Source organism: Dipodascopsis tothii (genome assembly GCF_038497935.1).
Source record: "Dipodascopsis tothii strain CBS 759.85 unplaced genomic scaffold V1510scaffold_57, whole genome shotgun sequence".
NCBI lineage: Eukaryota > Fungi > Ascomycota > Lipomycetes > Lipomycetales > Lipomycetaceae > Neoaidaea > Neoaidaea tothii.
In genome coordinates this window covers 1-24,514 of record NW_027118041.1, presented here as the reverse complement: position 1 = coordinate 24,514, position 24,514 = coordinate 1, and the positions used below count along the sequence as shown (strand labels likewise).

Below are 24,514 nucleotides of genomic sequence, written 5' to 3'. Positions count from 1 at the left end.
CGTCCTGCAGCCGCACGTATGCGTCGTCGGCGTCAGATCGCGTCCGAGGTCGCGCAAAGTGTAATTGTGTCGGCCGTGTAACCATCACCACTTTTCACCTCTACGACAGCGTCGCGGCCGCAATCAACAGCGGACTCTGGGCGGCAGGAAGCGGCACACGGGCGCACAAGAGAGCGCACGAGAGCGCGGATCCGGGACTTGGGGATCGCAACTCGGCACAATGCAGCAGCTGTCGCTCTTTGCGGCGCTGCCGGCGTCCAAGGTCCTGCAGGTGCTGTCGACGTTTGCGGCGCTGACGGGCACCAAGCCGCTGCCGTACTGCCGGCACGAGATCGTGCTGACGCCCGGCGCGGCGGGCGGCGCGGAGACGTCGCGCATGCACCTCGTGCGCGACCTGGAGCCGCTGCCGGGCGTGGAGGAGCACGCCGGCAGCTGGACGCTGACGGTGCTGAACGTGCCCGAGGCGTCCAAGCGCGCGGTGACGTCGCAGCAGGTGCACGCGGCGCGGCTGGCGCACGGCGACGTCTTTGCGTTTGTGCGCGGGCTCGGGTACGTGTACGCGTACGACTTTCTGCAGCGCGGCCGGGTCGTGTTCTACGCGGACGCGGTCGTCGTGACCATCTACCGGGTCGTGCCGCTGGCCGGCGACGGCGACGTGCTGGCGCGGGCGGCGGCGGCGGCGGCGGACGACTCGGCCGGGCTCAAGACGTGGATGGTCCACGCCTACGTCAACGTGCTCAACGCCAACGACCAGGAGAGCATGGCCGCGGCGACCGAGAAGCTCGAGGCGCTCAAGTGGGAGCTGCGCGGCCTGGTCGACCTGGCCATGCCCGACCGGACCGTGCTGGACTCGCGCGTGTCGCGGTAATGCATGCATTATCTATCAGAGAGCGCGGCGTAGCGCGCCCGCGCGGTCTGCCGCAGCGTGCGCACCGCCGCCACGTCGGCGTCGGTCGTCCACTCGGACGCGGCAAGCGTTTGTTCGGCGGCGGCGTACGCGGCGGCCTGCGCGGCCGCGTGCGCGGCCTGCTCCTCGGCCGTGCCGGCGGGCGCGGCCGGCAGCGCGCCGGCGAGCGGCACGGCGATGGCCGGCGGGCCGCGCGGCGCCGGCCGCGGCGCGGCCGCGGCCGCCACGCTGGGCGCGGCCAGCACGCCCGGCGGCGTGCCGGGCGTGACCGGCGTGCCCGGCGTCGCCGGCGACGGCGGGATCGGCGGCGAGCTGGTCCGCGGCGCGGGCCGCCCAAAGTACTCCCCGTAGGCCTCGTGCGCGGCGTACGGCGGCGTGGCCACCCCGGGGTCGGGCAGCGGCGGCTCGCTGCCGCGGCGCGGCAGCCGCGGCAGCATTTTCGCCAGGAAGCTGCGGCTGCGGCTGCGCGTGGTCGGCTCGGCCGGCGGCGACGGCGCCGGCGCGTCCAGCGCGGCCGCGTCGACGGCGCCGGCGCCAGCGACCACCTCCAGCACGTCGCCGGCCGCCGACGCCGTCGCCGGCCGCACGTACCACTGGCGGGCTTTGGCCGACGCGAGTGCCGGCGGCAGCGACAGCCGGTGCGGCCGTCGCCGGCCGGGCTCGGGCGCGCGCAGGCCGGCCAGCCGCGCGGCGGGCTCCGGCGGCGGGCCCGTCGGCAGCGCCGGCGGCCCGGCGTCTGCCCGGTCGCCGCCGGCCGTGGGTTCGGACGGAAACGAGATCTTGCTGCGAGCCTGCAGGCTGGTGCAGCGCGGCACGGGCACGGCTCGACGGAAAAACGGTGCGCAGACGGCGGCGCGCGCGGTCTGGACGGTCTCCTCGGCCGGCTTCGTGTCCGGGGCGGTGTGGCGGGCAGGACGGCGGTCGGTCTGGGCCGCCGCTGGGTGCCGTTAAGGGCTGCCGGGCGTGTGTAGTTACCCGGCTATCACGAGATGCACGCCCGCGCGGCGTCGCGCCGCTTGCGGCGCATCCGTCGCGCCACGCGGCACCTGTGCGTGCATATCGTCGCCGATCCGGCCCCCAGACGGCCACCCCGATCCGAGATACGGAGACCCCACACCCCAGATTCACCAGATGTCAGAGAGCGCGGCACCCTCAGGAATGTCGGCGGACGAGCAGCGCATGCTCAAGATGTACGGCCGGCTGCCGTCGCGGTCGGATCTACTGGCGAACAAGCTGAAGGTGAGTGATAGGCGGAGAGGCCGCGGCGCGCGGCGGCGGGCGGGCGGCGGCGGCCGTGCCGCGCGCGGCAGGCCCGGGCCGGCCTGGCCGTGGGGCCGGCCGCCGGCCGCCAGCCGCCGCCGGCCGCCGCCGCCGGCCGCCACCCGATCGGTGCTGACCGCCAGGAACGCAAGTACTTTGACTCGGGCGACTACGCGCTGTCGCAGGCCGGCAAGGCAGGCTCGGCCGGAGTCACGGACGTCGGGTCGCAGCATCCCGTGCCCGAAAACATCCCCCACCACGGATCGTTCTCCGGCGCGAGCGGCGGCGCTTCGTCGCCGACCGGCGCGCAGTCGTCGTCGCCCGTCAAGGAGAGCCAGCTGGCACAGGCGCCGCAGCGCGGATGAATGTATGTCGTCAATCTATCTAAAGCTTCGGGCGGGGCGGGCCGCCGCGGGTGGCAGCCGTGTTGACCGTGATGGGGTCGCCGCCAGCGGGCACGCCCGGCTGGTCGCCAAAGAACACGACCGTGACGGTCATGTCGTCGCGGTAGTTGCGCGAGAACGGCGCGGGGATGCTGGCAAGCATGGCCACGTGCTCGCGGTCGGCGCCGCCGAGCGCGTTGCGGACGATGTGCGTGGCCGCGTTGGCGTCGTCGATCACGTAGCGGTCGCGGAACTGGCCCAGCTCGCGCACCGAGGGCTTGGCCACAAACACGTTGTTGTACGCGCCGTTGTCGTCGTCGACGATGTCCTCGGCGGTCCAGGGCAGCAGGCGCGAGAGCGCGGACGGCCGCTCGCGCGTGGGCGCAAAGTCGGGCTGGGCCTTGAGCCACTCGACCACGAGCGAGACAACCTGCTGGTTCGAGAGCACGTCGAAGACGCCGTCGGTCGCGAGCACGACAAAGTCGCCGCGCTCGGGCACGACGCGCGTGCGCATGACGACCGGCTTGGCGGTCACGTACGGCGGCGTGAGCAGGTTGGCGGGCGTGCGGCGGCCAAAGAACATGTCGGCGATGCGCCGCTGCACGTCGGCCGGCCACTTGTAGCGCGCGTCGCCGAACGCGCGCGTCGGCTGCAGCGAGCCGAGCACGCGGCCGTGGCGGACGACCGTGGCGCCCTCGCCGGGGTGCTCCTCGCGCAGCCGGCGGCACTCTTCCTCGTTGTCGCCGGTCTGGTCGACCGACAGCGGCGTGGCGGTCCAGCGGCCGCTGGCGCCGCGGTGGCCGAGCACGGCGCGCGAGTCGCCGGTGCAGGCCACGCGCAGCGTCTGCGCGGCCGCGTCGTAGAACGCCAGCAGGCCGCACGAGCCCGAGAGCGCCGGCGCGAGCGCCTCGGCCGCTGCCGGCTTGCTGCCGCCGGCCACCAGCCGCTCGACCGACCGGTGCACGATCTCGTCGTCGAGCGCCTCGAAGCCGCGCTCCATGGCCGCGTCCACGGCCGCGTCGCGCGCGCGCGCCGCCGTCCCGGGCGCCAGCGCGCGCACCGTCGCCGCCACCTCGCGCGCCACGTACGAGATCAGGTACTCGCGCAGCGTCGCCGACGTCGTCCACCCGCCGTGCCCGTCGTACACGCCCCAGAAGAACCAGCGGCCGCCGTCGGGGCCGACGTCCCGCGCGTCCACGATCTTCTCCGCGTGGTCGTCCTCGATCGGGCTGTTGGACGCCAGGAACGACGTGTCGTACCGCACCACCCCGCCGTCCTCGCCGGGGCCCGCGCCGACCAGGTAGCTCTCCTCGTGCTCGCGCAGCCGCGCCGACACCTGCGCGTCGTCCAGCACCCGCACCGGCGCCTTGCGCGCCACCGCGCCGGCCGAGCCCTCGTCCAGCATCACCGTGCGCCACCGCGCCAGCGCCGCCGTGCCGCTGCTGAGCGCCCGCACCGCGCTGCCGGCCGCGTCCAGCCCGGGCGCGCGCCCGGAGACCGCCACGGCCGTCACCACGGCTGCCGTGGCTGTTGCCGCCGCCAGCAGCCGCCGCCGGCCGGTGCGCGCGCCGGCACGCGTGCTGGCGCCCTGTGCGGCGCCCTGCGCGACGCCTGCCGCCCGCCGCAGCACCTGCTGCTCGCGAGACCGCAGCATCCTGCTCTTGTTCGGTTGATTGTTTGGCTGCTTGCTGCTCGTTGCGCTTGCCCGTCCACGGATCTCCGTGCGTCCGTTGGCCTCAGCTGTCTCTGTCGCTCGCGGTCTGCCTGCAGTGTCGATCTGCCGCTCACACGGGTCCGTCTGCTGTGTGGTCGTTCGATCGTACGCTTGGTGGTTGCTGGCGTCGTGCTCTCGTGCGCTGGGTTGCGTCGCGCTTCAAATTTTATCACTACCATGCCCGACATCCGCGTCGAATTCTCGTAAGCCCCGCCCCGTGCGCGCTGACACCAGCGGCGGTCTCGAGACCCTCTTTGGCGGCGACCGCTCGCTGGCCGTGGCCGTGGCCGATGGCGCCAGCCTGGGCGACCTGGTGCGCGTCTTGGCCGACCGCGTCGCAGCCGACCGCCGCGACCTCTTCGTGCTTTCCGACGGCTCTGTGCGCCCGGGCATCCTCGTGCTGATCAACGATGCCGACTGGGAGCTCGAGGGCGAGCACGCCTACGTGCTGCAGCCGTCTGACACGATCCTGTTTGCGTCTACGCTGCACGGCGGATGAGCGGCTGCGGCCAGGCGCTGTGGCCGGGGCAGCCACTCGACGGTGCGACGGGTGGCTTGCAGTGGCGGTGCGAGGGCAGCGGCTGGCCGAGTGTACTGCGGGCAGGTTGCACAGATCAATCGCGCACGGGTGGCGTGGCTGCACGGAGGCACCTTGGTGGCGCAGCCGGCTCAGGACCGGGGCCGGCGGCGACTCTGCCGAGGGGCTGCCTGTGGGCACTCTATTGGCAGGTACACAGGCTGCGCCGCACTCTGTGCGGCTCGCGGCGCGTGCCTGCTGCCCAGAGCAGCGGCTCTGGGCGTAGTCGCTGGCAGGGTCCGGGCGAGAGTCTACACGTCCTGGGCAGGCAGCGCTGGCGACAGGTGCGTTCAGGAGGATCGGCGGACTGTGCGGCCGGGCTGCCACACGGTGCCTTCTCAGCCATGGCGCTGGTCGCGGCCTTGTAGCGTGAAGATGTATACAAACAGAGCTGATGTAAGCTGCACGTAAGCTGAGCTGCATATGTACCTTATTTTCTAGTTGTTATTGTAAGCTTGGTCTAGTGGCCTAAAGGTAAGGCGTTGCTCTCCGGAGGCAAAGATTGCGGGTTCGAGTCCCGCCTGGATCTACTTTTTTGCTTTTTGCGCCAGCGCTCTTTGACTCAACAGCAAGCTGTCTCCACAGCGATCTGATCGTGGGTGCGTGCCGGCTACGTAGGACCTGTTAGAGCCGCGAGCGAGCCCAGCGTAGAGCTCCCTGCCGCAGGTTACACGGATCAAGCGAGCCGCACTCCATGCGGCTCAGTGCCGCAGGGCGCGCCCTCGGGGATCCGCCGTCGCGGTCTCGGCCGCTGCTGGAGCAGTCGTCGCGGCGGCAAGCGTCCGTCGGCGGCTCCGTCGGCGGCCCTGCGGCCACTCACGCCCGCATATACTCGCTGTGTGTGCTGGTACCCGGCGTTGGCGCGGGTCGCGTATACCCGGGTTAGTGGGAGTAGAAAATCTGCACCTCCAGACCGCACAACGATCAGGTGGCCGGCAGACACGGCCGAGGCCAGCACATAGAACAAGACAAGGTGAGCGGGGCCACGGCCGCAGGCCCGCAGATCAGGCAGATCGGGCATTGCCGCGGGCGCGCGTCGGGCGGGCTGACGGCAGATGACGGACGTGGAAATGCAGTCGGCGCCGGCGGAGTTCGACATCACGGCCACGTACCTCAAGTTCCTGCGGGACGACCCCGACATGACAATGCCGGTGGCGGCGATCGAGTCGCTGGTGGTGCTGATGAGCAGGATGCAGCGTAAGTGGGCGAGTGGGCGCGCTGACGGCAGCGTCGACGGCGTCGGAGCTGATGGACCTGCTCAACAAGAACGTGCACGAGCTCAAGACGAGCGTGCGCAACTCGATCTCGCTCTCGGCCGGCTGCGACCTCTTCCAGCGGTTCGTGCTGCGCAACATCCAGGACTACGGCGACTGGGAGGCGTGCAAGCGGCACCTGGCGTCCAACGGCCGGCTGTTTGTCGAGCGCGCCAAGGCGTCGCGGTTCAAGATCGCCGAGAACGGGCTGGCGTTCATCCAGGACGACGACGTACGTGGCCGAGAGAGCGCGCTGACCGCAGACGATCCTGATCCACTCGTACTCGCGCGTGGTGACCGAGCTGCTGCTGCTGGCGGCCCGCAAGCACATCCGGTTCCGGGTCCTGGTGACCGAGTCGCGCCCGGCAAACCAGGGCCTGTCGAGCGCCAACATCCTGCGCGCGCACGGCATCCCCTGCCAGGTCATTGTCGACGCCGCCGTGGGCTGGGCCATCCAGAAAGTCGACAAGGTGTTTGTCGGCGCCGAGGGCGTCGCCGAGAGCGGCGGCGTCATCAACCGCATCGGCACCTACCAGGTCGCGACGCTGGCCAAGGGCGCCAACAAGCCGTTCTACGTCGTGGCCGAGTCCCACAAGTTTGTGCGCATGTTCCCGCTGTCGCCGGGCGACCTGCCGGGCGAGCACTCGACGTTCTCGTTCTCGACCGACGGCGACGACATGGACGCGGTCCCGCTGCTGGACTTCACGAGTGACGACCTCATCACGGCGCTGATCACCGACATCGGCGTGCTGACCACGTCGGGCGTGTCCGAGGAGCTGATCAAGATGTGGTACGACTAGGAATGTACAAAGTAGAGCCGATGAGCCGCACGCCGTGCGGCGCGTAGACTGCTCCGCGGCGCCGCCCGGCGCGGGCCCTGGGCCGGCCGGGCCCTGGGCCGGCCGGGCCTGCAGCCACAGCGGGCACAGCCGCAGGGCCCGCGAGACCGCCGTACGGCCGGAGCCGCCGTGTGGCGCATAGCCGCGATGTGGCGCACGCCGTGGCGCCTCCCGCCGCACGGCCTGCGGCTTAACCACCACACTTCTCCGCCAAAATTTTCGGCTCCCGACGGATCACTCCAAACAACCGACAGTGAGTATGTTCGGCGCCACCCACAGTCTCCTGTAGACGCAATTGCCATCACCAGTCACTGACCGCAGCCATGAGATTCGCTTCGACCAGAGCTTTAACGGCGGCCGGCCGCGGCCGCGCCTCGCTGCGCACGACCGTGCGCGCGCTATCCGTCTCCGGCGCCGTCCGCAACGACACCGGCGGCCCGGACGCGGTCCATCTCAACAGCCAGAGCGAGGAGGACCGCCAGCGCTTCTTCCAGTACACGTGGGGATCGTGGGCGCGCAACGACGCCGCCGAGAAGAAGCGCCGGTTCACGGACTTCTCGCTGACGGGCCTGACGGACGCCATCAAGAAGGCGCGGCAGTCGGGCGCGACGGAGGCCAACGTGACCATCAAGACGATCTCGTCTCTGCACGAGGGCAAGCACCACCGGGTGTACGCGGTCGAGACCGACGACGGCGCGAGCTACATCCTGCGGCTGCCGTACCCCCTGGAGCTGACGTCGCTGGCCCGCCAGCGGCGGATCCAAAGCGAGGTGGCGACGATGGACTTTGCGCGGCGCAAGTGGGGCATGCTGGTGCCGCAGGTGATCGGGTACAGCGCCACCAAGGACAACGCGCTCGGCCGCGAGTACATGCTGCTGGAGCACATCGGCGTCGGCGCGACGGCCGGGCTGGAGCCGCTGATGCGCAAGTGGGACCCCATGTCGGCGGGCATCGCGGACCGGGCCAAGGTCATCAAGGTCTCGGTCGAGCTGCTGGAGAAGATCCTGGCGACGCGGTTCAGCCGGTACGGCAGCCTGTACTTCACCGAGGACGTGGCGTCGGACCTGCAGAACACGCTGCCGTACGCGGACGAGACGGACGCGGCGCTCGTCGACCGGTACCGCATCGGCGAGTCGACCGAGGCGCGGTTCTGGGCGGCGGGCGTGCCCGACCGCGGCACGGACCGCGGCCCCTGGAAGACGCCGGAGGAGTACATGGTGGCCACGGCCGCGGTGAACAAGCGCATGCTGCAGAACCTGCCGCCGGCCGCCATGAAGCAGATGGGCGAGTACTTCTCGCTCTGGAACGAGGCGTACGAGCAGTACGCCAAGCTGGCGCCGCAGCTGGTGCCGTCCGAGGCGTCGGCAGACCTGCTGTCGCCGCGGCTGTGCCACCCCGACGTGCACCCGCTCAACATCTTCCTGCGGACGACGGACGAGGCCGGCGCCGACCTGCCGTTCTACAAGGACGCGTACCTGCTCGACTGGGAGGGCGCGTCCATCAAGCCGTTCTTCGTGCACACCGCGCCCGCGCACCTGCGCTACGGCGGCTACAAGATCTTCAAGCGCGAGGAGGTCGAGCAGTACGACCAGCTGCCGCCGCAGCAGAAGCAGCAGGTCGACTACATGATCGCGGCGACGACGAACCAGTACTCGTTCGAGTTCCTGTTCTCGCAGGCGTTCCCGCACCTGATCAACGCGTTCTCGCCGAACGCCAAGTCGTTCAAGGAGCCGTACCGGATGGCGATGGCGACCGACTTCTCGTACCACCCCGGCGAGATCGTCGACCTGAAGGACGCGCTGGTGCAGGCGACGGACGTGTGGGAGCAGCTGGCGCCGGAGACGCCGTGCCCGATCTCGTACTCGGAGGCCGAGCTCGAGAAGCACGCGGCGGACATGGCCGCGTGGAACAAGACCATCGAGGGCCTGCCGTTCTTCTCGTCCAAGGGCTGGATGCCGCAGGACCTGTTTGACGAGGCCGTGGCGTCGGGCCAGATTGTGCAGGACGCGGAGGGCAACTGGACGCGGCCGGAGTGAGCGGCCGCCACGTGACCTAGCCGCACGCGGTGCGGCGCACCCGCGCCGCACGCCCTGCGGCGCGCCCTGCCGCCCGCCGCACACCCTGCGGCTCACGCCGCACGCCCTGCGGCTCGCGTCTCATGTACATATATTCAAAAGCTCAATGCAGCCGCTTCAGGTCCTCGACCAGCGCGGTAAGTTCTTCCACCGTCGTCTCCAGCGGCACGCCGCCGCTCGCCCCCGCCACCACGGCCGCCTTGTCGGCCTCGGCCAGCTCGAGAAAGGTCTCGACGTAGTCGCCGTCCACGAACCGCACCGGCTCCGGAAACTTGCGCCGCTGGTTGCAGAAGCCGCGGTACGCCAGCAGGTCCAGCGAGCCCACCGCGCGCACGACCTTGGCCATGTTGTACTGCAGGTTCAGCAGCACGTTCACGTACTCGGGCGCGATGTCGCCGGTCATGTAGATGCCGCCGTCGACGGTCGCGTAGTACGCGCGCGGGCGCACGACCGTGGGGGCGCCCGGCGCCGCCGCCGCCGTCACGCGGCGCACGCGGTTGACCATCTCGCCGACGCGGTACGACGACACGACCTCGAGCGCCGGGTCCGCGTCCACGACCAGGTCCGTCGCCGGCGCGGCGTCCGCCGCCGGCCGCGCAAACACCACCAGGTTGCCCTCGGCCTCGGCCACGACCGCGTGCTCCGCGTCCAGCAGCTCCACGTCCGTCGTCCACATCGGCTCGTAGTACCGCGCGACCTCCTCGAACCGGTAGTCGCCCGAGCCGTCGGTCGCGCGCGCCACGCGCAGCAGCACCGCCGCCTTCATCAGGTCGCCCACCAGCACCGACGAGCCGTGCGTCGACAGCGACAGCGCCACGCTCGGCGCGCGGAAGCCGCAGTGGTGCGTCAGCGACAGCTCGCCGGTCGCGGCCGACGCGGCCAGCGACGACAGCCGGACGACCGAGTTGACGGTGTTGACCAGGAACGTGCCGCAGACCGCCAGCGCGTACGCGGCGCCGTGGATGTCGGTCGACAGCACCAGCGACAGCCGGTGCTCGGCCGTGACCTCGAACACCAGCAGCCGGCCCTTGGTGCACTCCTCCTGGTCGCGCGTGAACGAGCCCGTGCCGACGACGACGTAGACGGGCGCGTCCGGGTCGGCCTCGGCGCCGGCCGGGCCGAACGTGCCCGACACGATCGACTCGGCCATCTCGTTCTCGTGCAGCGCGTACGAGTCGACGACCTCGAACAGCGCCATGTCGACCAGCTTGACGGCACACCGCAGCACCTCGTCGCCCGACACCTCGTCCAGCTCGGTCTTGAGCGTGACCACCGACACCAGCGCGGCCCGCGGCCGGCCAGGCGCGGTGGCAGCGGCCGCCGGCAGCGGCGGCAGCACCGTCAGCCGGCGCGCGAGCTCGTCCAGCTCGAGCGTCTGCACGTGGGTCGACATGATCTGGTCGATCACGCCAAAGGCGAGCGTGTCGTCGACGGCGTAGACGATCATGTCGCCGTCCGAGCCGGGCGCGCGCATGCGCGCGAGCGCCGCCGGCGGCTGCAGGTTCACGGACGAGTACGTGAGCTTGCCGGCGGCGCCGTAGACGATTGTGGCCCGCGACGACGTCGCCAAGACGGCCTTGCCGGGGACGTGGTAGAGCGTGACCGGCTGGGTGCCGATGACGGTCGACTTGGGCGCCAGCGGCTCGCCGCCGGCGCCGAGAGCGAACGTGTGCAGCGTGCCGTCGGCCATGCCGGCCAGCAGCACCGGCTGGTCCACTGTGTCGAGCGTAGCCAGGGCCAACGACCGCGGGACGGTGCCGGCGAGGCCGGCGGCGGTGCCGGCGGCGGCCAGGCCGGCTCCGGCGAGCGAGAACAGCGAGATCGAGGCCGAAATCCACTGGCCGACGGCGACGACGTCGGCCGACGCCGCCAGGGCGGAGATTTCGTTGTCGAGCACGATGGAGGCCTGCTCGGCCAGGGCCCAGTCGAGCCGCGTGAGCGTGTTGAGCGCCGAGGCGACGAGGATGGCCGACGGCGTGGCGGCGGCGGCCGCGACGGCCTCGCCGGTCCACGAGGCCACCGGCGCCAGCGTCTCGAGGTCGATCACGACCGCGCCGGCCGGGCCGACGTGGACAGCGCGGGCGGCGGCGGCCGCGCCGGCGGCGTCGTCCGCGGCGGCCGCCGGCAGCAGCGCGACGGTTGGCTGGCCGAGATCGAGGCCGGCCCATTCGGCGAGCTCGTCGACGGCGCCGGCGTCGGGATCGACCCGGAACACGCGTGTGTGCTGCACGAACGAGGCCACGACAACGTCGCGGACCGCCCAGAGGCCGCAGACGCCGGGCAGGCCGGCCAGCTCGGCCAGCGCGTCGACGCCGACGCCGGTGCGGACGATGCGGAGCGCGCCGGACTTGAAGCCGCCCGAGCAGGCGACGACATCGACCGCGGCGTCGGTCTCCACGAGCTGGAAGTCCGTGATCGGCGCCAGGTTCGGCATCACCTGCACCGGCCGCACGTACGGCTCGGTGGCAGCGAGCTGGAACAGCGTCGAGGGCGAAAAGTGCGAGGTCACGAAGAAGAAGCCGGCGTCGAGGTAGGTCAGCGTCGTCGGAATAGCCGTCTCGCCGACCGGCCGCAGGTCCCACGACACCGCCGCCGGGTCGGCCGCGTCCAGCAGCAGCATGTGCAGGCGGCCGCCGTCGTCGCCGAGCAGAAAGCGGGTGCCGTCGTCGTCGATGGCCGCCCAGGCGCAGAACGCCCGCGGGCCGTCCAGCGGCTGCTTGACCGGCCGCGGCCGCGGCGACAGGCCCCGCGGCGCCGCCACGTACGTCAGCAGCTGCTCGCCCAGCAGGAAGAAGCCGCCGAGGGGGTGCGGCACCGGCATGAGCATGGTGGCGCCGCGGTCGACGTTGCGGAGCCCGGCACCGGCCACCTCGTCCAGCACGCCTTCGGCCGTGTTGATCTCGTAGACGCGCACATGGCCGGCGCCGGCGCTGTCGCGGAAGAGCACGGCCACGGTCGGCGTCGCGGGCGTGTGCAGGAACACGAGCGAGACCACGATGAGGACGTCGAGCGAGAGCTGGACCGGCGCATAGAGCGTGCCGTCGCCGGCGGCGGCGGCGACGGCTCCCGCGGTGCGGTCGCGCGCGCGCGCCCGCCGCGGCTTCTCCAGCGGCAGGTACGTCAGCGAGCCCTGGCGGAAGTAGAGCAGAACGCCGCGGCCAAAGGGCTCGACCGCGCCAATGTGGTCCGAGTCCGTGTCGTGGGCGATCCGGTCGTCGATATCGGTCACCACCTGCTGGGTTTCCAGGCGGCCGCCGCGGAAGACGGCCGTGAAGGCTGTGCAGTCGTCGACAAACACAAAGAGCCAGGCGGTGCGTGCGCCGGCCGGCTTGAACGCCTGCAGGGCCGTGATCCGTCCGTGGACGGGCACCGTGTGCCGCAGGCTCAGCCCGCCGGCCTCGATCGCGTAGACGTCGACGGCGGCGGGCCGTGCCAGCACGACGGCGAGCTCGTCCGGCACGAGGAAGTCGGCGCAGACGGCGTGCCGTACCGACGACGCCGCGTTCACCGAGACCGTATACGACATCTTGTTGCTTGCTGGGGGTGGAGCGCGGCGCAGAGGTGCTACTTGTCACGTGTCAGCCGCACCGCGTGCGGCGCGATGCGCCTATGGGCGCCATCCCGCGTTTTAGCGTTATGCGGGCGTGTAGTGTAGTTGGTTATCGCGTTCCCTTCGCATGGGAAAGGTCTCCGGTTCGATTCCGGACTCGTCCATTTTTGCTGCGCGCCGGAGCAGCCGCCGGTGCCCTGGCGGCAGGCGCCCGCCCTGGATACGCGCCGCTCCTGTCCAGGGCGATTGCGTACGGACAGGGGTGGGGGTCACGGTACCAGCAGACCGGTACGTTACACGAGCGCCGCGCTGCGGCGCCGCATGGTCCGGTAATGCCGAGATCCGGAGAATTTTAGCTGGCCGCCGGCAGGACGTCCCCGGGAGCTTCGCGGTGTCGCCCAGCGCCTGCGCCGCCGCCGCGGCACGGCCCCCGGCCCAGCACAGCCAATCGCCAGCGGGCGCCGCTCAGGCCGGCAGGCGTACCCGCAGCGCACGCGCTAACGCGTACGCGGGCATGGGCGCGACGCACGGCGCTGGCGCCGCACGCGGTGCGGCTCGGGCGCGTGCGCCGGGTAATATATAACCCCCGTCCGCGCCCACCGTCGCCATCCACGAAATGGCTCGGCTGACGGTCCGGCAAGTGCTCCGGCTGCTCCAGCTGGTGCCTAAGCTGCTCTGGGAGGCCGTCATGCACCTGGCCCTCCGACGAAACCGGCACCTGGGCTGGTCCGTGCGCGTCCACGTCACGGTGGCTGCGATCCGGGCCTTGATGGCCATTCCCGGCTTCACGATCGAGCAGATTCAGGCGGCCGGCCGGCTGCCGCAGGTGGCCCGCGCGCCCGGCGTGACGGTGTCGCCGCCGCTGCGGGTGCCGGCGCCAACGGCCGCGCGCGCGCGCGTGGTCGAGGGCGCCGTCGACGCGGCCGTCACCGCCCTGACCGAGCCCGACCCGCCCATGCCGACCGTGCACGCCGCTGCGACGTCGGTCGAGGCCGAGTGGATCGTGCCCGCCGGCAAGGGCCCGACCGTGCAGCCCACGGACGTCGTCATCGTGTACGTCCACGGCGGCGGCCACTACACGGGCTCGCGAGCCGGCTACCGGCCTCTGACCGTCCGGCTGGCCGAGGCAACCGGCGCGCGCGTGCTCTCGGTGGACTACCGGCTTGCGCCGCAGTCGGCGTTTCCCGCCGCGCTGGTCGACGTGCTCGTGGCGTACGAATGGGTGCTGCGCTCGGTGCCGGCCAGCCAGGTCATCCTCGCGGGCGACTCGGCCGGCGGCAACCTCGTCCTGGCGGCCGTCGGCGTCGCACTCAACGCGCCCGGCGTGCCCATGCCCGCCGGCGTCGTCGCGCTGTCGCCGTGGTGCGACCTGGTGCGCGCGCAGCCGTCCGAGGCCAGCGCTGAGGCCGACCGATTCGACTACCTGCCGCCGGCAGACTTCTACCCGCCCGTGGAGCCGAGCAGTGCGTGGCCCAAGCCCGACCGCACGTGGTTCTACTGCCCGGACGAGGCCATGCTGCACCCGCTGGTGTCGCCGGTGCTGCTACGGTCGTGGGCGGGCGCGTGCCCGCTGTACGTGGCCACGGGCGACGAGCGGTTCAAGGACGCGATAGGTACGGAGACGGCCGGCGCCGCTGACAGCAGTCCTGACGGCCGAGCGGTACCGCGCGGGTGGGTCGCCGACGGTGCTACGCCACCACGAGCGGCTGCCGCACGTTTTTCACGTGCTGGGGCCGTCGCTGCCGTCCGTGGCCCGCAGCTTTGCGGAGATTGCCGCGTTTGTGCGCGCGGCGGTGGCTCGTGCGGCCGGCGAGAAGGCGTCGTTTGCGGCGCCGGCGGCGACGGTCGCGCTGGACGGCGCCGAGCGGCCGGGCGTGGCGGGCGCGGACGCGGCGGCGGCGGCGGCGGCGACGTCCGTGGACAGCCTGCGGGCGCACATGCTCGCGTACGGACTGCGGTGGCGCGCGCAGCTGCAGGGCGCGGCGTGAGCCGCGCGGCGCGCGGCGCAGCGTGGCGGTGCGGCCGTGGCGGCGTGTGGCAGTGCGGGCGCGCGGCGCGCCGCATCCCCTGCGGCTCAGCGCTCGTTTTGCGGGTCTTCTTTATTGCTCTCCCCCCGTCCGCCCCGGCGGACTCGCCCGGCCTCGGCCAGGCCCCCCATGTAGATACAAAACTATGCAAAAGGCATTTTGGCGCGCATTCGCGCATGCAGGGCCTAGATCAGGTCCTCATCCGTCGACGGCTTCGGCACGCCCGTGGCGGCCTCGTCGTCGTCCTCCTTGCGGCGCAGCGAGCCGCCCTGGGAGAACAGCGAGGTCAAGAACGAGATCGAGGCCGCCAAGGCCGACGCCAGGAAGCAGCGGCGGATGGCAATGACGTAGGCCTCCACGACCAGCTCACGCACGACCGGGTCCAGGGTCTTGATGGCCGTGATGGAGTGGATGGCCAAGTCGATGAGCTCCTCGCTGTTGGGCTGGTCGGCCAGCAGCCGCGGCAGCACGCTCGACAGCGAGTTCTGGGCAATGGTGTTGGTGACGGCCACGCCGAGCACGAGGCCGATCGACCGGATAAGGTAGCACGCGCCGGTGGCCACGGCGTGGTCCGCGCGCGTGAAGTGCGCCAGCATCGAAAACAGCACGGCCGGCATGAGCAGCGAGTTGCCGAACTGGGTCGGCATGAGGAAGGTCACGTAGTGCCAGTTGGGCGTGTTCTGGCCGAACGTGGCGACCATGTAGCCACCGACGGACATGACGAGCGAGCCGACCTTCATGAGCTTGGACAGGTGGCCCCATCGCGACATGATAATGCCGGCGCAGATCGAGCCGATGATACCGACGAGCGACGGCACGATCAGGCGGGCGCCGGCGACCGACGCCGAGTCCAGGTTCACGGCCTGGAAGTACAGCGGCAGCATGAACAGCTGGCAGTTGTTGGCCAGGCCCGAGAAAAACGTGGTCAGCAGGCCCGAGACCGGCAGGCGGCCGCGCAGGATGCGCAGCGGCAGCACCGGCACGCGCGCGACGTAGCCCTCGATGAACACAAACGAGCCCAGCAGGACGGCCGCGGACATGCCGAAGAAGACGACCTTGGAGTCCGTCCACGCGTACTCGTTGCCGCCCATGTTGAGCGCGGCCAGCAGCGCGGCCAGGCCGAGCACGAGCGTGACCGAGCCGCCAAAGTCGATGTTGCGCACGCTGCGCTGCGGCGCGTTCGCGGGCGACGGCGGGTCGACGATGTAGTGGTAGCCGACGATGATCGAGATGCCGAAGATGGGCACCTGGAACAGGAACACGTACCGCCAGCCAAAGGCGTCGGCAATCAGGCCCGCCGTGGACGCGCCCACGATCGACCCGAAGCCCCAGCAGAAGTTGATGGCCGACTGGTAGATGCCGCGGAGGCGGAACGGGACCATGTCGGACAGAATAATCGTGCCCAGCGTGGTCAGGCCGCCGCCGCCCACGCCGGTCACCGCGCGGGCAATGTTGAGCGTCATCAGCGACGTCGCCATGGAGCAGCCCAGCGTGCCCAGGAAGAACACCGAGATGGCGAACATGAAGCACATCCGGCGGCCCACAATGTCCGAGAAGCGGCCGTACAGCGGCTGGAACGCGGTGGCCGTGATCAGGTACGACGTCGAAATCCAGCCTACGTTGTTCGCCGCCTTGAACTCGGACCCGATCAGCGCGTACGTCGAGGCCGTGCACGACGAGTCCCAGCCCATGAGGAACACGTTCGTGCACGTCACGAGCTGGATGAGCCGCAGCCGCAGCGTCGGCCGCCAGTTGGGCGAGTGCGGGCTGATGTAGTCCGCGGGCATCTTGGCCTTCGCCCACTCGCTGTCGCTGATCAGCGGCGCGCCCTCGTCGGCGTCCTTGCGGCGGTAGTCGTTCTCGTCGTCCGACTCGACGTCGGTCTCGAGCTCGATCGCGAGCGAGTCGTTGTCCGTGTCCGACGCGGGCTCGAGCATCGCGCTGGGGTCAAGCGCCGCGCGCGCACGCTCTGTCGCGTCTGTGGAAGCCATTGTCCGTTCTGTGGTCAGCAAGCCCAGCCGTGCGCCGTACTGTGTGTGGTGGTCCGTGGTCCGCCAGCAGCCAGAACGATGTGCGTCGAGGTCCACTTGACCGAACAACGAAACCCTAGGTTTATATAGCGCACTCTATCGGCGCCCCAGCGCCCGCGCCGCCGCAGCCTGCGCCCCGGCCTGCACGCCCGCGGCCCCGCCGCCGCCTACACCGGGGCCGCTGGCTCCCGGCTCCGCGCGCGCCCGGCTGGACTGCGGGTCGGGTACCGCCTGGCCTCGGCTACGCCCGGCCCCTGCGGTCGGCTGGCGGCCCAGCCGGCGCGCTGGTCGCCGCGCGCCCGCACGGCGGCCGTGCTGCCCACCCAGCCGGCGCCCGCGCCGGCCCTGCCGGGGCCGCTGGACCGCTGGGGCCGCTGGGGCCGCTGGGGCCTACCGCCGCCGCGGCCACTGGAGCCGCTGCCGCGGCCGACCGCACTCGGGCCCCGGTTATTCCCGATTGGGACTAGTGCACGGGGATACCCACTTACCCGGACCGCCCAGATAAGCGGCCCTTCCGTCTATTGCGCCGTTGGCCGAGACGCCGAGCACGCGAGCGGCCGACGCGCGAGCACGCGACTGTGCGGCGCGCGCTGACGCACAACCGCCTCAGGGCGACCCCTGCCGACGGCCGCGCCGGCGGCGGCCGTCGGCATCCCACGGCGAGCGCCCGGGCAGACGGCGGCAGCGACGGCGAGTCTGGGACACGCGGCGGTGGCCGCAGCAGGCGCGGCGGGGCGGCCGCGACGCGGCCGAGACGCGCTAATGCACGTTAACGCACGGTTATGCACGTTTATGCGCCTCGCGTCATTCCCGCCGCACAGGCCGCCCCGAGCCGCCGGCCTCGCCGCACGCAACGGCGCGCCACGCAGGACGCGCGGGCGCAGCGGTGGCGGCTGCGTGCGAGCTCGTGCGTGCGGCTCGCGCGGGCGATGGGCGCGGCGCCCGCGGACGCTGCCCAGGCGCCGCCGGGCCGGTTCGGGCGTCTCCGAAGCGCGATCCAGCGGCGGGGCCGCTGCCTTGCCGCTGCCAGACCGCTGCCGACCCGACGGTGGCGGCTGTCTCGGTCCCGGCGCGGTCGCCACCGCCCGTCTCGCCGCGCGGGGATCCCCTGAGACCAGGCAGCTGACGCCCAGCCTCCTGTCCGCCACCGCGTAGCCCACGCACGGGTTCGCGCCAGCCGCAGCTAGAACACGAGCCCGCAGCTAGAACACGCCGCCGCCGCTAGACATGCAGGTCGAACAGCCTGGTGACCGCCGCCACCGGCAGATCCGCTCGGCAGACCCGACGCAGAGCCGACAGCCAGCCGGTGCCGACCGTGCCCGTGACTCGCGCGCGTCGCGCGAGACATGCGCAGCCGCGCGCGCGCGCCGTGACGTGGCCGCCGCACGCGCGTGCGGCGCCAGCGCACCGGTCACGTGAGACTCAGGGGCCTGCCGCGTCGGCGGGGCTCCCGAGCCGCGCGAGTCGGCGGCGACTCGCCGCGTACGCGCGCGAGCGGGTGTGGCCCACCGCGCCGCACGTCCTGCGGCTGGCCGCGTCTGCAGACGCTAGCGCGACGCGCGCCGGTGTGGTGCAGGTGGCGGTGCGGGCGCGGTGGCAGTGCGCGCCGCACGCTGTGCGGCTGCTGACTCAGCATGCCGTCACGGTGGGCCGGCGGCCGCGCCGCCGCAGCTGCTGTGCCGGCCGGCAACCAGCCGCGCACCAGCCGCGCACCAGCCGCGCACCAGCCGCGCACCAGCCGCGCACTAGCCGCGCACCAGCCGCAGCGTGCGGTGCGGACAAGGCGCGCGGACAAAGACCGGTTGTTCCCAAAATGGACCTCGACTTAACGGACCTCGTGGCGCTATATAAACGGCTCGCACGCCCCAGCTACGGCATACATCACAATGGTTCAAATCGCGTACTTTGGTCTCGGCAACATGGGCATGGTAAGTCCGAGTGCGCGCGGCGCTGACGTCAGGGCATGGCGTGCAACATCGCCGCCAAAGCCAAGCTCGATGCCCCGCTGATTGTCTGGAACCGGTCCATGGACAAGACCGCCGCTGTCGTCGCCAAGGGCGCCGTTGCGTCCGCCGGCCTGGCCGACACCGTCGCCAAGTCCGACATTCTGTTCTCGTGCGTGTCCAACGACGCTGCTGTCAACGGCCTTTTCGACCAGTTCCTGGCCGTGCCTGGCGGCGTCGCCGGCAAGCTCTTCGTCGAGTCCAGCACCATCCACCCGGACACGACCCGCGCCCTGCAGAAGCGCGTTCTCGCTGCCGGTGCTGACTTTGTCGCCGCGCCTGTCTTTGGTGCCCCGGCCATGGCCGTCGCCGGCCTGCTTGTCTTTGTCGTCGCGGGCTCCAAGGCCGGCATTGCCGCCTCGGCCCCGTACATGACCGGCGTCATGGGCCGTCTCGTGATCGACCTGTCGGACGACGAGGATGTCGGCAAGGCGCTGACGCTCAAGATCGCCGGCAACACTGTCATCCTGGGCATGGTCGAGTCGCTCTCCGAGGGTCTCACGCTTGCGGAGAAGTCTGGCCTCGGCACCGACAACTTCAAGAAGTTCATCGAGGCCTTGTTTGGTCAGTCGCCGTACCTGCCGTACTGCAACCGCATGATGGCCAACGACTACATCCGCGACGAGCCGCTGTTCAGCTCGTCCCTGGCCCAGAAGGACGCGAACCACGCCCTGTCGTTGGCGCGGTCCTCCGGCATGCCCACCTTGCCCATTATCGACGTGTGCAACACGCACCTCGACATGGTCAACAAGGAGCTTGGCGAAAAGGGTGACATTGCGTCCATCTACGGTGCCGTGCGTACGACCTCCGGCCTGCCGTTTTCGAGCAAATAGACAATGGACTCTTATTCAATCTTACCGCGTAGATCGCGGCCGCTGTGCACCGAAGGTCCGGCAGCGGCTCCGTCGAGGGTCGGCTTTGCGGGCGGCAGCTAATTGCGCGCACCGGCCGTCGCTGGCAGGAGTCACTCTCGACGTAGTCGCCGCCGGAGGCTAGGTGTGTGCGATCTGCAATGCGGGTCGGACCAGGTCACAGCCGTTGTGATCGAGCGCGGTCGGACCGGGTCTGGGGACGGGTATGGTCGGCTAAACGTTGGCCCGCCCACAGGACTGGGTCCGGCTCCGGCTGACGGGTACGACCAGCGCGGGTCGGCTGGCAGGTCTGGACACGCGTCCGGACATGCAGGCTGTGATCGGGTTGTGATCAGGTCCGATTCGCCCGGACCTGCTCACAACCCGTACGCGACCGGGTCACACCGTCCACAAAGCCGGTACCGCCTCAATTCGTGCACACACGGACCCGTCGGTCTCTCGGTCACGACCGCCGGCGAATTGACGACCAATGGCCCCTGAGAGAGCAGGCCGGGCGGCAATGGCTGTGCCGCGTCCACTAATTAGTGGACGCACAACTGCACACTAGCATGCACATCGCCAACTGGCCTGAACCCAGGGCTGAGCCAGACCGTCGCCGCCGACCGTAGAAACCCGATAGATGCGCGTGTCGTCAGCCGTAGGCAGAGTCCGGGCCCCGCGCCGTCGCCGGCAGCGTGCAGATCGCCGCCGGCGCGCCGTCAGGAACGTGGCGGTGCAGCTGGCGCAGGAGGCGGTGTGGCGCGGTAAGCCGCACGGCAGCATCACCAAAACTGCACAGGCACCCACTCCGACCAGCACCGCAAGATGCAGCCAAACATCAGCCTCTACACGATCAACGCCGTCGTGATCCTCGACAGCGACGGCCGGCGGCTGCTCGCGCGGTACTACTCGCCGCCGCACGAGTACCCGCAGCACCAGTTCGCCAATCCGTACCCGGGCCGCAAGGAGCAGCGCACGTTCGAAAAGGGTCTCTTTGCGAAGACGCACAAGTTCGACACGGACATCATCCTGTTCGACAACCGGGTCGTTGTCTACAAGAAGGTGGCCGACGTGGTGATCTACATTGTCGGCGGCCTGAACGAGAACGAGTCGATGCTGTACGGAGTTGTGCTGGCGCTGCGCGAGGCGCTCAAGCTGCTGCTGGAGGACTCTGTGGACAAGCGCACGATTGTCGACAGCTACGACCTGGTGGCGCTTGCCGTGGACGAGACCGTCGACGACGGCATCATTCTGGAGACCGACCCCGAGGCCATCGCGGCGCGCGTGTCGCAGCTGCCGGCGTACGAGTCGTCGGTGCAGAACCTGGACCTGTCCGAGCAGGGCGTAAGTGGCGCACCAGTGCGAGCTGACAGAGCAGTTGATGAATGCGTACCAGCTGGCCAAGGGCAAGCTGGCCGAGCGCCTGCGCCAGGGCTTCTAGCTGGCTGCGGACGCCGGCGTCCCGCAGCGGACCGACGTGTGTATATAATCGAGCGATTCCGACCAAGATCGGGCGAGAGCCCGCGGCAGCGGCGAGAGCGCTGTCTGACCCGGCGGCCGCGACCGGCTGGCGGCCGCCGGCCGCCGCGGGGCAGCCGCGGCGGCGACGGCCTGTAGAGCGCCGTGCGGCTCGGCATATATGTAGAGTGGCGTGGCGTTTATGGCGTAGCTCCCGCGCGGCCGCGCGTCCTGCCGAAACCAACCGCCGCACCCTCGTTTCGAGGCGGCAACCGCGACAACGACAACCGACGTCAAGATGGTGAGTGTCGCGTCGGGCGCGCTGACCCCAGCTCAACAAGATCGCCGGTGCCACGATGTTCCTGCTGGCGTGCTTCATCTTCGGGTACTACACGGTGTGGACCATCATCCTGGTACGTACGCGCGCGTGCAAGCTGACAGCAGCCCTTTATCGACGAGACGCACCCCATCCAGGCGGCGTTCCCGCCGCGGGAGTGGGCGGTGCGCATCCCGGTGATGCTTGTGCTGATCGGGGTCACGGTCATCGGCAGCTTTGTGGGCGTGGTCATGGCGCGGTCGAACTCGAAGCGCAAGGCCAAATAGCAATTAAACGGGCGCGGCGGGCGGCCGCGCTCAGATTAGCAGAATTGATTGGTTCTATTCGATCTAATTACGGCCGCGGTTTCGTGTGCAGGTTGACGGCGGGCGCGTCGCGGCCGGGCGCGTCGCGGACGACGATCTTGATCGCGACCGAATCGTCCTCGGGCACGTACCGCCGGAACATGGGCGGCCGGCGCTCGGCCGGCGGCCAGGCGACGGTCTTTTTGGGCACCGGCGGCCGGACCGACATGTCGTCCTTGAAGCTGGCCGAGAAGAAGACGCTCTCTTTGGCGGGCGCGATGACCGACATGGGCCGCGGCTTGGCGCCGCCGACGTAGGGCCACGTGCGGGTGGCAGGCCGCTCGTCGGGCGTGGTGGCGGGGCTGGCGGCCGTGGCAGTGGTGCCGGGCGCCTGCGCGCGCCACGAGAGCGAGATGGTCTTGGGTGGCGGTGCAGGCGATGTGAGCGTGGTGGTGGTGGACCCGGAGCGCTCGCGCTGCGGCGACCGCGGCGGCACGTCGACGACGACGGCCTGGACGGGTCGCATGTCGACCGCGACGGCCTGCTGCCAGCGCGCGGAGGGCGGGGCCGCGTCGAACTTGAGCGAGAGCTTGATGGGCGTTGTGGCTGTGCGGGGAAGAGGCTCGGCCTCGGCCGCGACGGGCTCGGGCAGCGGCGCGGGTTCCGGCGCGGGCTCGGCCTTGGCGGGCGACGGCGACCGGACGGGTGTGGCCGCGGCCCCGGGCGCGCCGGCCTGCCACTTGAGCGCGATCTTCGGGAGAGTCTTTGGCGGCGATGACGGCTGTGGCGCATGCGTAGATTTGGGCTCCCACTTGAACGACGACTTGACCGCGACCGGCTCGGGCAGGGTCTTGGCCGCGACGAGCTTGGGCTCGGGCGCGGTCGGCTGCCACTTGAGCGCGATCTTGTGGGGCTTGTCGGGCGCGGGGAGCGGCGTGGCGGAGACAGGCTTGGCGAGCGGTTTGGCGAGCGGCTCGGGCTGCGGCGCGGGCTGCGGCGCAGGCTGCGGCGCGACTTTCGCGAGCTTTGGCGGCTCGTGCGGCTCACTGAACGTCGCACGAGCCTCGCGCGGCTCAACCCAGCGCTCTGGCTCGGGCCGCGCCTCACGGGGCTTGCCTAGTGGCTTGAACGGCTCAATTGGCCCCTCCTTGGCCCATCTGGCCGCCGCAGCTGCCACCGACGTCGGCAGCGTCTTTGCCTTGGTCTGCGGGTCTGGCCGGTCGTGCTGCCACCGGGCAGCCAGGGCCTTTGGCAGCGGCTTCGGCTTGACGTCGGCCAGCGTCTGGGCGAAGTTGACGGTCTCAGTCTTGGGCCTGACCGCCGGCGGGTCGCTCTTGGGCTTGGCCACCGGCAGCTCGACCTTGGGTTTGGCTGCGGGCAGGTCGATCTTAGCCTTCGCCACCGGCAGGGCGAGCTTGGGTTTGGCCGCCGGCAATTCCACCTTCGGCTTGGCCGCCGGCAGGTCTGTTTTTGGCTTGTCGATCGGCTTCGCAGCGACCTCGATTCTTGGCTTGTCCAGTCTCGGCTTGGTCTCGAGCGACTTGAACTCAGTAGACCTGGCCGGCTCGTCGAGCCGGCTGGTCTCCCACCGCCCGGCCAGCGACTTGGGCATGGTCTTGGGCGCTGGTCGCGGCGCGGGCTTGGCCGCGCCCGAAAACATGGCCATGCGCTCGCTGATCAGCGACGAGCCCGTCGACCGCGCCGGCGCCGGATACGTCTCTGCGCGCGCGACCGGCGGCCGGGTCTTGGGTGGCGTGGCGGGCTTGAGCGCCGTCGGCGGCTTGGCTTTAGCCGGACCGAGGCTGGCCGGTTTCTGCACCGTCTTTGGCGGCGTTCGAACGCCCAGGGGCTCGGTCCCGGGCTTGGCCTCGGCCGCGTCGACGGCCGGCGCCGTCCGGTCGTCGGTCTTGTCGACCGCCTCGGCCATGGCCGCGGGCAATCGGCGCTTGGGTCCACGCGCGCGACCCTTGGTCATCTGCCGTCAGCGCACCCGGCCACACACTTACGTGGTTGAGCTTTCCGCCCTGCGCCGGCTCGTCTGCCGCCGCCGGCCGGGCCGCAGGCATGGGCGCAGGCGCCCCGCCGAGCCGTCGCTGCAGCAGCGAGTTGAGCACGGCCGAGTGGCCGTCGAGCGCAGACGCCATTTGTGCAGGACTGTGGCTAGCACACGGGCTGCCGGCGAGTCTGAGGCTGGGGGTCCGTCGTCCGGCCCGGTTCCGATCGTGTAGACGCCAGCAGCCGTCGCACGCGTCCGTCGTCGGTCGTTCGTGTCGTTTGGACTTGCGAGCCGCCGCTGCAGTGTTGTTGTGGTTGCGGCCGCTGCACAGGTGCGCAGCCGCGTTGCGCTTGCACCCCAAGGGTCGTGTGCGCTGGCACTTGTACCTCCCAACGCACGCTGGTCCGCCGCGATTCCGTCAATAGGCTCTAGCGAGCCTTAGCGCACGCATCGGACTGCCGGGCCCAAAGCATGTAGCCGCCGTGGTCAGCGGCAATATGCAACGAGCCTCTGGTGGCGGCTGCATGCGGTATATGCGGCTAAACGAGGCGCGCCTCCGGCGGCGACTCCGTCGAGGGTAGGCCCTGCGGGCAGCGCGGCAGCGGGCGCGCTCCGCGGTGCGGCTATATGCGGCTATATGCGGCTATATGCTGCGAGCCTCCGGCGGCGACTCCGTCGAGGGTAGGCCCTGCGGGCGGCGCGGGTAGCGGTCGTGTCCGCCAGTGCGGCTACATGCGGCTATATGCGCGAGCCTCCGGCGGCGACTCCGTCGAGGGTAGGCCCTGCGGGCGGCGCGGCCAGCGGTCGCGCTCCGCCGGTGCGGCTACATGCGCGAGCCTCCGGCGGCGACTCCGTCGAGGGTTCTGCCTGCGGCAGGCATATAGCCGCATATAGCCGCCGCCCGCAGGGCGCACCCCCGACGGAGTCGCCGCCCGGGGGGCCCCCCACACCCCCCACCCCCCGCGCCCCC

General features: G+C 70.9%; 13 protein-coding genes and 2 non-coding genes across 15 annotated transcripts; 11 read left to right on the top strand and 4 right to left on the bottom strand.

Moving 5' to 3' along the window:
- Positions 1-220: 220 nt before the first annotated feature.
- On the top strand, positions 221-868 carry V1510DRAFT_405357 (Med18 protein-domain-containing protein; the record flags this gene model as incomplete). The annotated part of the gene is made up of 1 exon (XM_066932332.1): positions 221-868. The coding sequence occupies one exon, from the start codon at positions 221-223 to the stop codon at positions 866-868; it is 648 nt and encodes a 215-aa protein (XP_066786416.1).
- A 1,023-nt stretch (positions 869-1,891) lies between these two features.
- V1510DRAFT_424103 (camp-regulated phosphoprotein/endosulfine conserved region-domain-containing protein) lies at positions 1,892-2,806 on the top strand. The gene is made up of 2 exons (XM_066935044.1): positions 1,892-2,146; positions 2,311-2,806. Exons 1-2 carry the CDS (start codon positions 2,039-2,041, stop codon positions 2,530-2,532), a joined length of 330 nt encoding a protein of 109 aa, XP_066786415.1. The 5' UTR covers positions 1,892-2,038; the 3' UTR covers positions 2,533-2,806.
- Positions 2,552-3,955, bottom strand: V1510DRAFT_371054 (phosphatase 2C-like domain-containing protein; the record flags this gene model as incomplete). The annotated part of the gene is made up of 1 exon (XM_066931466.1): positions 2,552-3,955. The coding sequence occupies one exon, from the start codon at positions 3,953-3,955 to the stop codon at positions 2,552-2,554; it is 1,404 nt and encodes a 467-aa protein (XP_066786414.1).
- Positions 3,956-4,441: 486 nt separating this feature from the next.
- Positions 4,442-4,763, top strand: V1510DRAFT_405355 (ubiquitin-related modifier 1; the record flags this gene model as incomplete). The annotated part of the gene is made up of 2 exons (XM_066932331.1): positions 4,442-4,467; positions 4,499-4,763. The coding sequence occupies 2 exons, from the start codon at positions 4,442-4,444 to the stop codon at positions 4,761-4,763; spliced, it is 291 nt and encodes a 96-aa protein (XP_066786413.1).
- Positions 4,764-5,298: 535 nt separating this feature from the next.
- Positions 5,299-5,370, top strand: V1510DRAFT_t272. Its single transcript has one exon. It is a non-coding gene; the product is annotated as a tRNA-Arg (tRNA).
- Positions 5,371-5,754: 384 nt separating this feature from the next.
- Positions 5,755-6,915, top strand: V1510DRAFT_424098 (uncharacterized protein). The gene is made up of 3 exons (XM_066935043.1): positions 5,755-6,038; positions 6,070-6,326; positions 6,358-6,915. Exons 1-3 carry the CDS (start codon positions 5,897-5,899, stop codon positions 6,892-6,894), a joined length of 936 nt encoding a protein of 311 aa, XP_066786412.1. The 5' UTR covers positions 5,755-5,896; the 3' UTR covers positions 6,895-6,915.
- Positions 6,916-7,170: 255 nt separating this feature from the next.
- Positions 7,171-9,122, top strand: V1510DRAFT_424096 (kinase-like domain-containing protein). The gene has a single exon (XM_066935042.1). The coding sequence runs from the start codon at positions 7,257-7,259 to the stop codon at positions 8,967-8,969; it is 1,713 nt and encodes a 570-aa protein (XP_066786411.1). The 5' UTR covers positions 7,171-7,256; the 3' UTR covers positions 8,970-9,122.
- V1510DRAFT_384080 (CPSF A subunit region-domain-containing protein) lies at positions 9,083-12,539 on the bottom strand. The gene has a single exon (XM_066931690.1). The coding sequence runs from the start codon at positions 12,532-12,534 to the stop codon at positions 9,112-9,114; it is 3,423 nt and encodes a 1,140-aa protein (XP_066786410.1). The 5' UTR covers positions 12,535-12,539; the 3' UTR covers positions 9,083-9,111.
- Positions 12,540-12,648: 109 nt separating this feature from the next.
- V1510DRAFT_t273 lies at positions 12,649-12,722 on the top strand. Its single transcript has one exon. It is a non-coding gene; the product is annotated as a tRNA-Ala (tRNA).
- A 451-nt stretch (positions 12,723-13,173) lies between these two features.
- V1510DRAFT_432423 (Alpha/Beta hydrolase protein) lies at positions 13,174-14,546 on the top strand (the record flags this gene model as incomplete). The annotated part of the gene is made up of 2 exons (XM_066935497.1): positions 13,174-14,171; positions 14,203-14,546. Coding segments are annotated over 2 exons (1,342 nt in total), but the record flags the coding sequence as incomplete, so codon positions are not given.
- Positions 14,547-14,637: 91 nt separating this feature from the next.
- V1510DRAFT_432422 (major facilitator superfamily domain-containing protein) lies at positions 14,638-16,686 on the bottom strand. The gene is made up of 2 exons (XM_066935496.1): positions 16,617-16,686; positions 14,638-16,584 (listed from the first exon to the last, which is right to left on the bottom strand). Exon 2 carries the CDS (start codon positions 16,574-16,576, stop codon positions 14,771-14,773), a length of 1,806 nt encoding a protein of 601 aa, XP_066786408.1. The 5' UTR covers positions 16,577-16,584; positions 16,617-16,686; the 3' UTR covers positions 14,638-14,770.
- A 1,619-nt stretch (positions 16,687-18,305) lies between these two features.
- V1510DRAFT_424087 (NAD binding domain of 6-phosphogluconate dehydrogenase-domain-containing protein) lies at positions 18,306-19,475 on the top strand. Its single transcript, XM_066935041.1, has 2 exons — positions 18,306-18,543; positions 18,576-19,475. The coding sequence occupies exons 1-2, from the start codon at positions 18,502-18,504 to the stop codon at positions 19,449-19,451; spliced, it is 918 nt and encodes a 305-aa protein (XP_066786407.1). The 5' UTR covers positions 18,306-18,501; the 3' UTR covers positions 19,452-19,475.
- A 731-nt stretch (positions 19,476-20,206) lies between these two features.
- Positions 20,207-20,976, top strand: V1510DRAFT_424085 (Longin-like domain-containing protein). Its single transcript, XM_066935040.1, has 2 exons — positions 20,207-20,813; positions 20,848-20,976. Exons 1-2 carry the CDS (start codon positions 20,295-20,297, stop codon positions 20,908-20,910), a joined length of 582 nt encoding a protein of 193 aa, XP_066786406.1. The 5' UTR covers positions 20,207-20,294; the 3' UTR covers positions 20,911-20,976.
- Positions 20,977-21,131: 155 nt separating this feature from the next.
- V1510DRAFT_424084 (dolichol phosphate-mannose biosynthesis regulatory) lies at positions 21,132-21,631 on the top strand. Its single transcript, XM_066935039.1, has 3 exons — positions 21,132-21,228; positions 21,260-21,340; positions 21,372-21,631. The coding sequence occupies exons 1-3, from the start codon at positions 21,226-21,228 to the stop codon at positions 21,528-21,530; spliced, it is 243 nt and encodes an 80-aa protein (XP_066786405.1). The 5' UTR covers positions 21,132-21,225; the 3' UTR covers positions 21,531-21,631.
- On the bottom strand, positions 21,598-23,692 carry V1510DRAFT_408667 (uncharacterized protein; the record flags this gene model as incomplete). Its single annotated transcript, XM_066932456.1, has 2 exons — positions 21,598-23,523; positions 23,555-23,692. 2 exons carry the CDS (start codon positions 23,690-23,692, stop codon positions 21,598-21,600), a joined length of 2,064 nt encoding a protein of 687 aa, XP_066786404.1.
- Between the last annotated feature and the right edge of the window lie 822 nt (positions 23,693-24,514).

Bases quoted from the DNA above. Each gene is read 5' to 3' on its own strand.
- V1510DRAFT_424103 (XM_066935044.1), top strand. From the start codon at position 2,039: ATGTCAGAGAGCGCGGCACCCTCAGGAATGTCGGCGGACGAGCAGCGC. The intron at 2,147-2,310 runs GTGAGTGATAGG...GCTGACCGCCAG, and splicing joins TACTGGCGAACAAGCTGAAG to GAACGCAAGTACTTTGACTC.
- V1510DRAFT_424087 (XM_066935041.1), top strand. From the start codon at position 18,502: ATGGTTCAAATCGCGTACTTTGGTCTCGGCAACATGGGCATG. The intron at 18,544-18,575 runs GTAAGTCCGAGT...CGCTGACGTCAG, and splicing joins GTCTCGGCAACATGGGCATG to GGCATGGCGTGCAACATCGC.
- V1510DRAFT_432422 (XM_066935496.1), bottom strand. From the start codon at position 16,576: ATGGCTTCCACAGACGCGACAGAGCGTGCGCGCGCGGCGCTTGACCCC.
- V1510DRAFT_424096 (XM_066935042.1), top strand. From the start codon at position 7,257: ATGAGATTCGCTTCGACCAGAGCTTTAACGGCGGCCGGCCGCGGCCGC.
- V1510DRAFT_424098 (XM_066935043.1), top strand. From the start codon at position 5,897: ATGACGGACGTGGAAATGCAGTCGGCGCCGGCGGAGTTCGACATCACG. The intron at 6,039-6,069 runs GTAAGTGGGCGA...CGCTGACGGCAG, and splicing joins GCTGATGAGCAGGATGCAGC to CGTCGACGGCGTCGGAGCTG. The intron at 6,327-6,357 runs GTACGTGGCCGA...CGCTGACCGCAG, and splicing joins CGTTCATCCAGGACGACGAC to ACGATCCTGATCCACTCGTA.
- V1510DRAFT_384080 (XM_066931690.1), bottom strand. From the start codon at position 12,534: ATGTCGTATACGGTCTCGGTGAACGCGGCGTCGTCGGTACGGCACGCC.
- V1510DRAFT_424085 (XM_066935040.1), top strand. From the start codon at position 20,295: ATGCAGCCAAACATCAGCCTCTACACGATCAACGCCGTCGTGATCCTC. The intron at 20,814-20,847 runs GTAAGTGGCGCA...CTGACAGAGCAG, and splicing joins TGGACCTGTCCGAGCAGGGC to TTGATGAATGCGTACCAGCT.
- V1510DRAFT_424084 (XM_066935039.1), top strand. The intron at 21,341-21,371 runs GTACGTACGCGC...AGCTGACAGCAG, and splicing joins CGGTGTGGACCATCATCCTG to CCCTTTATCGACGAGACGCA.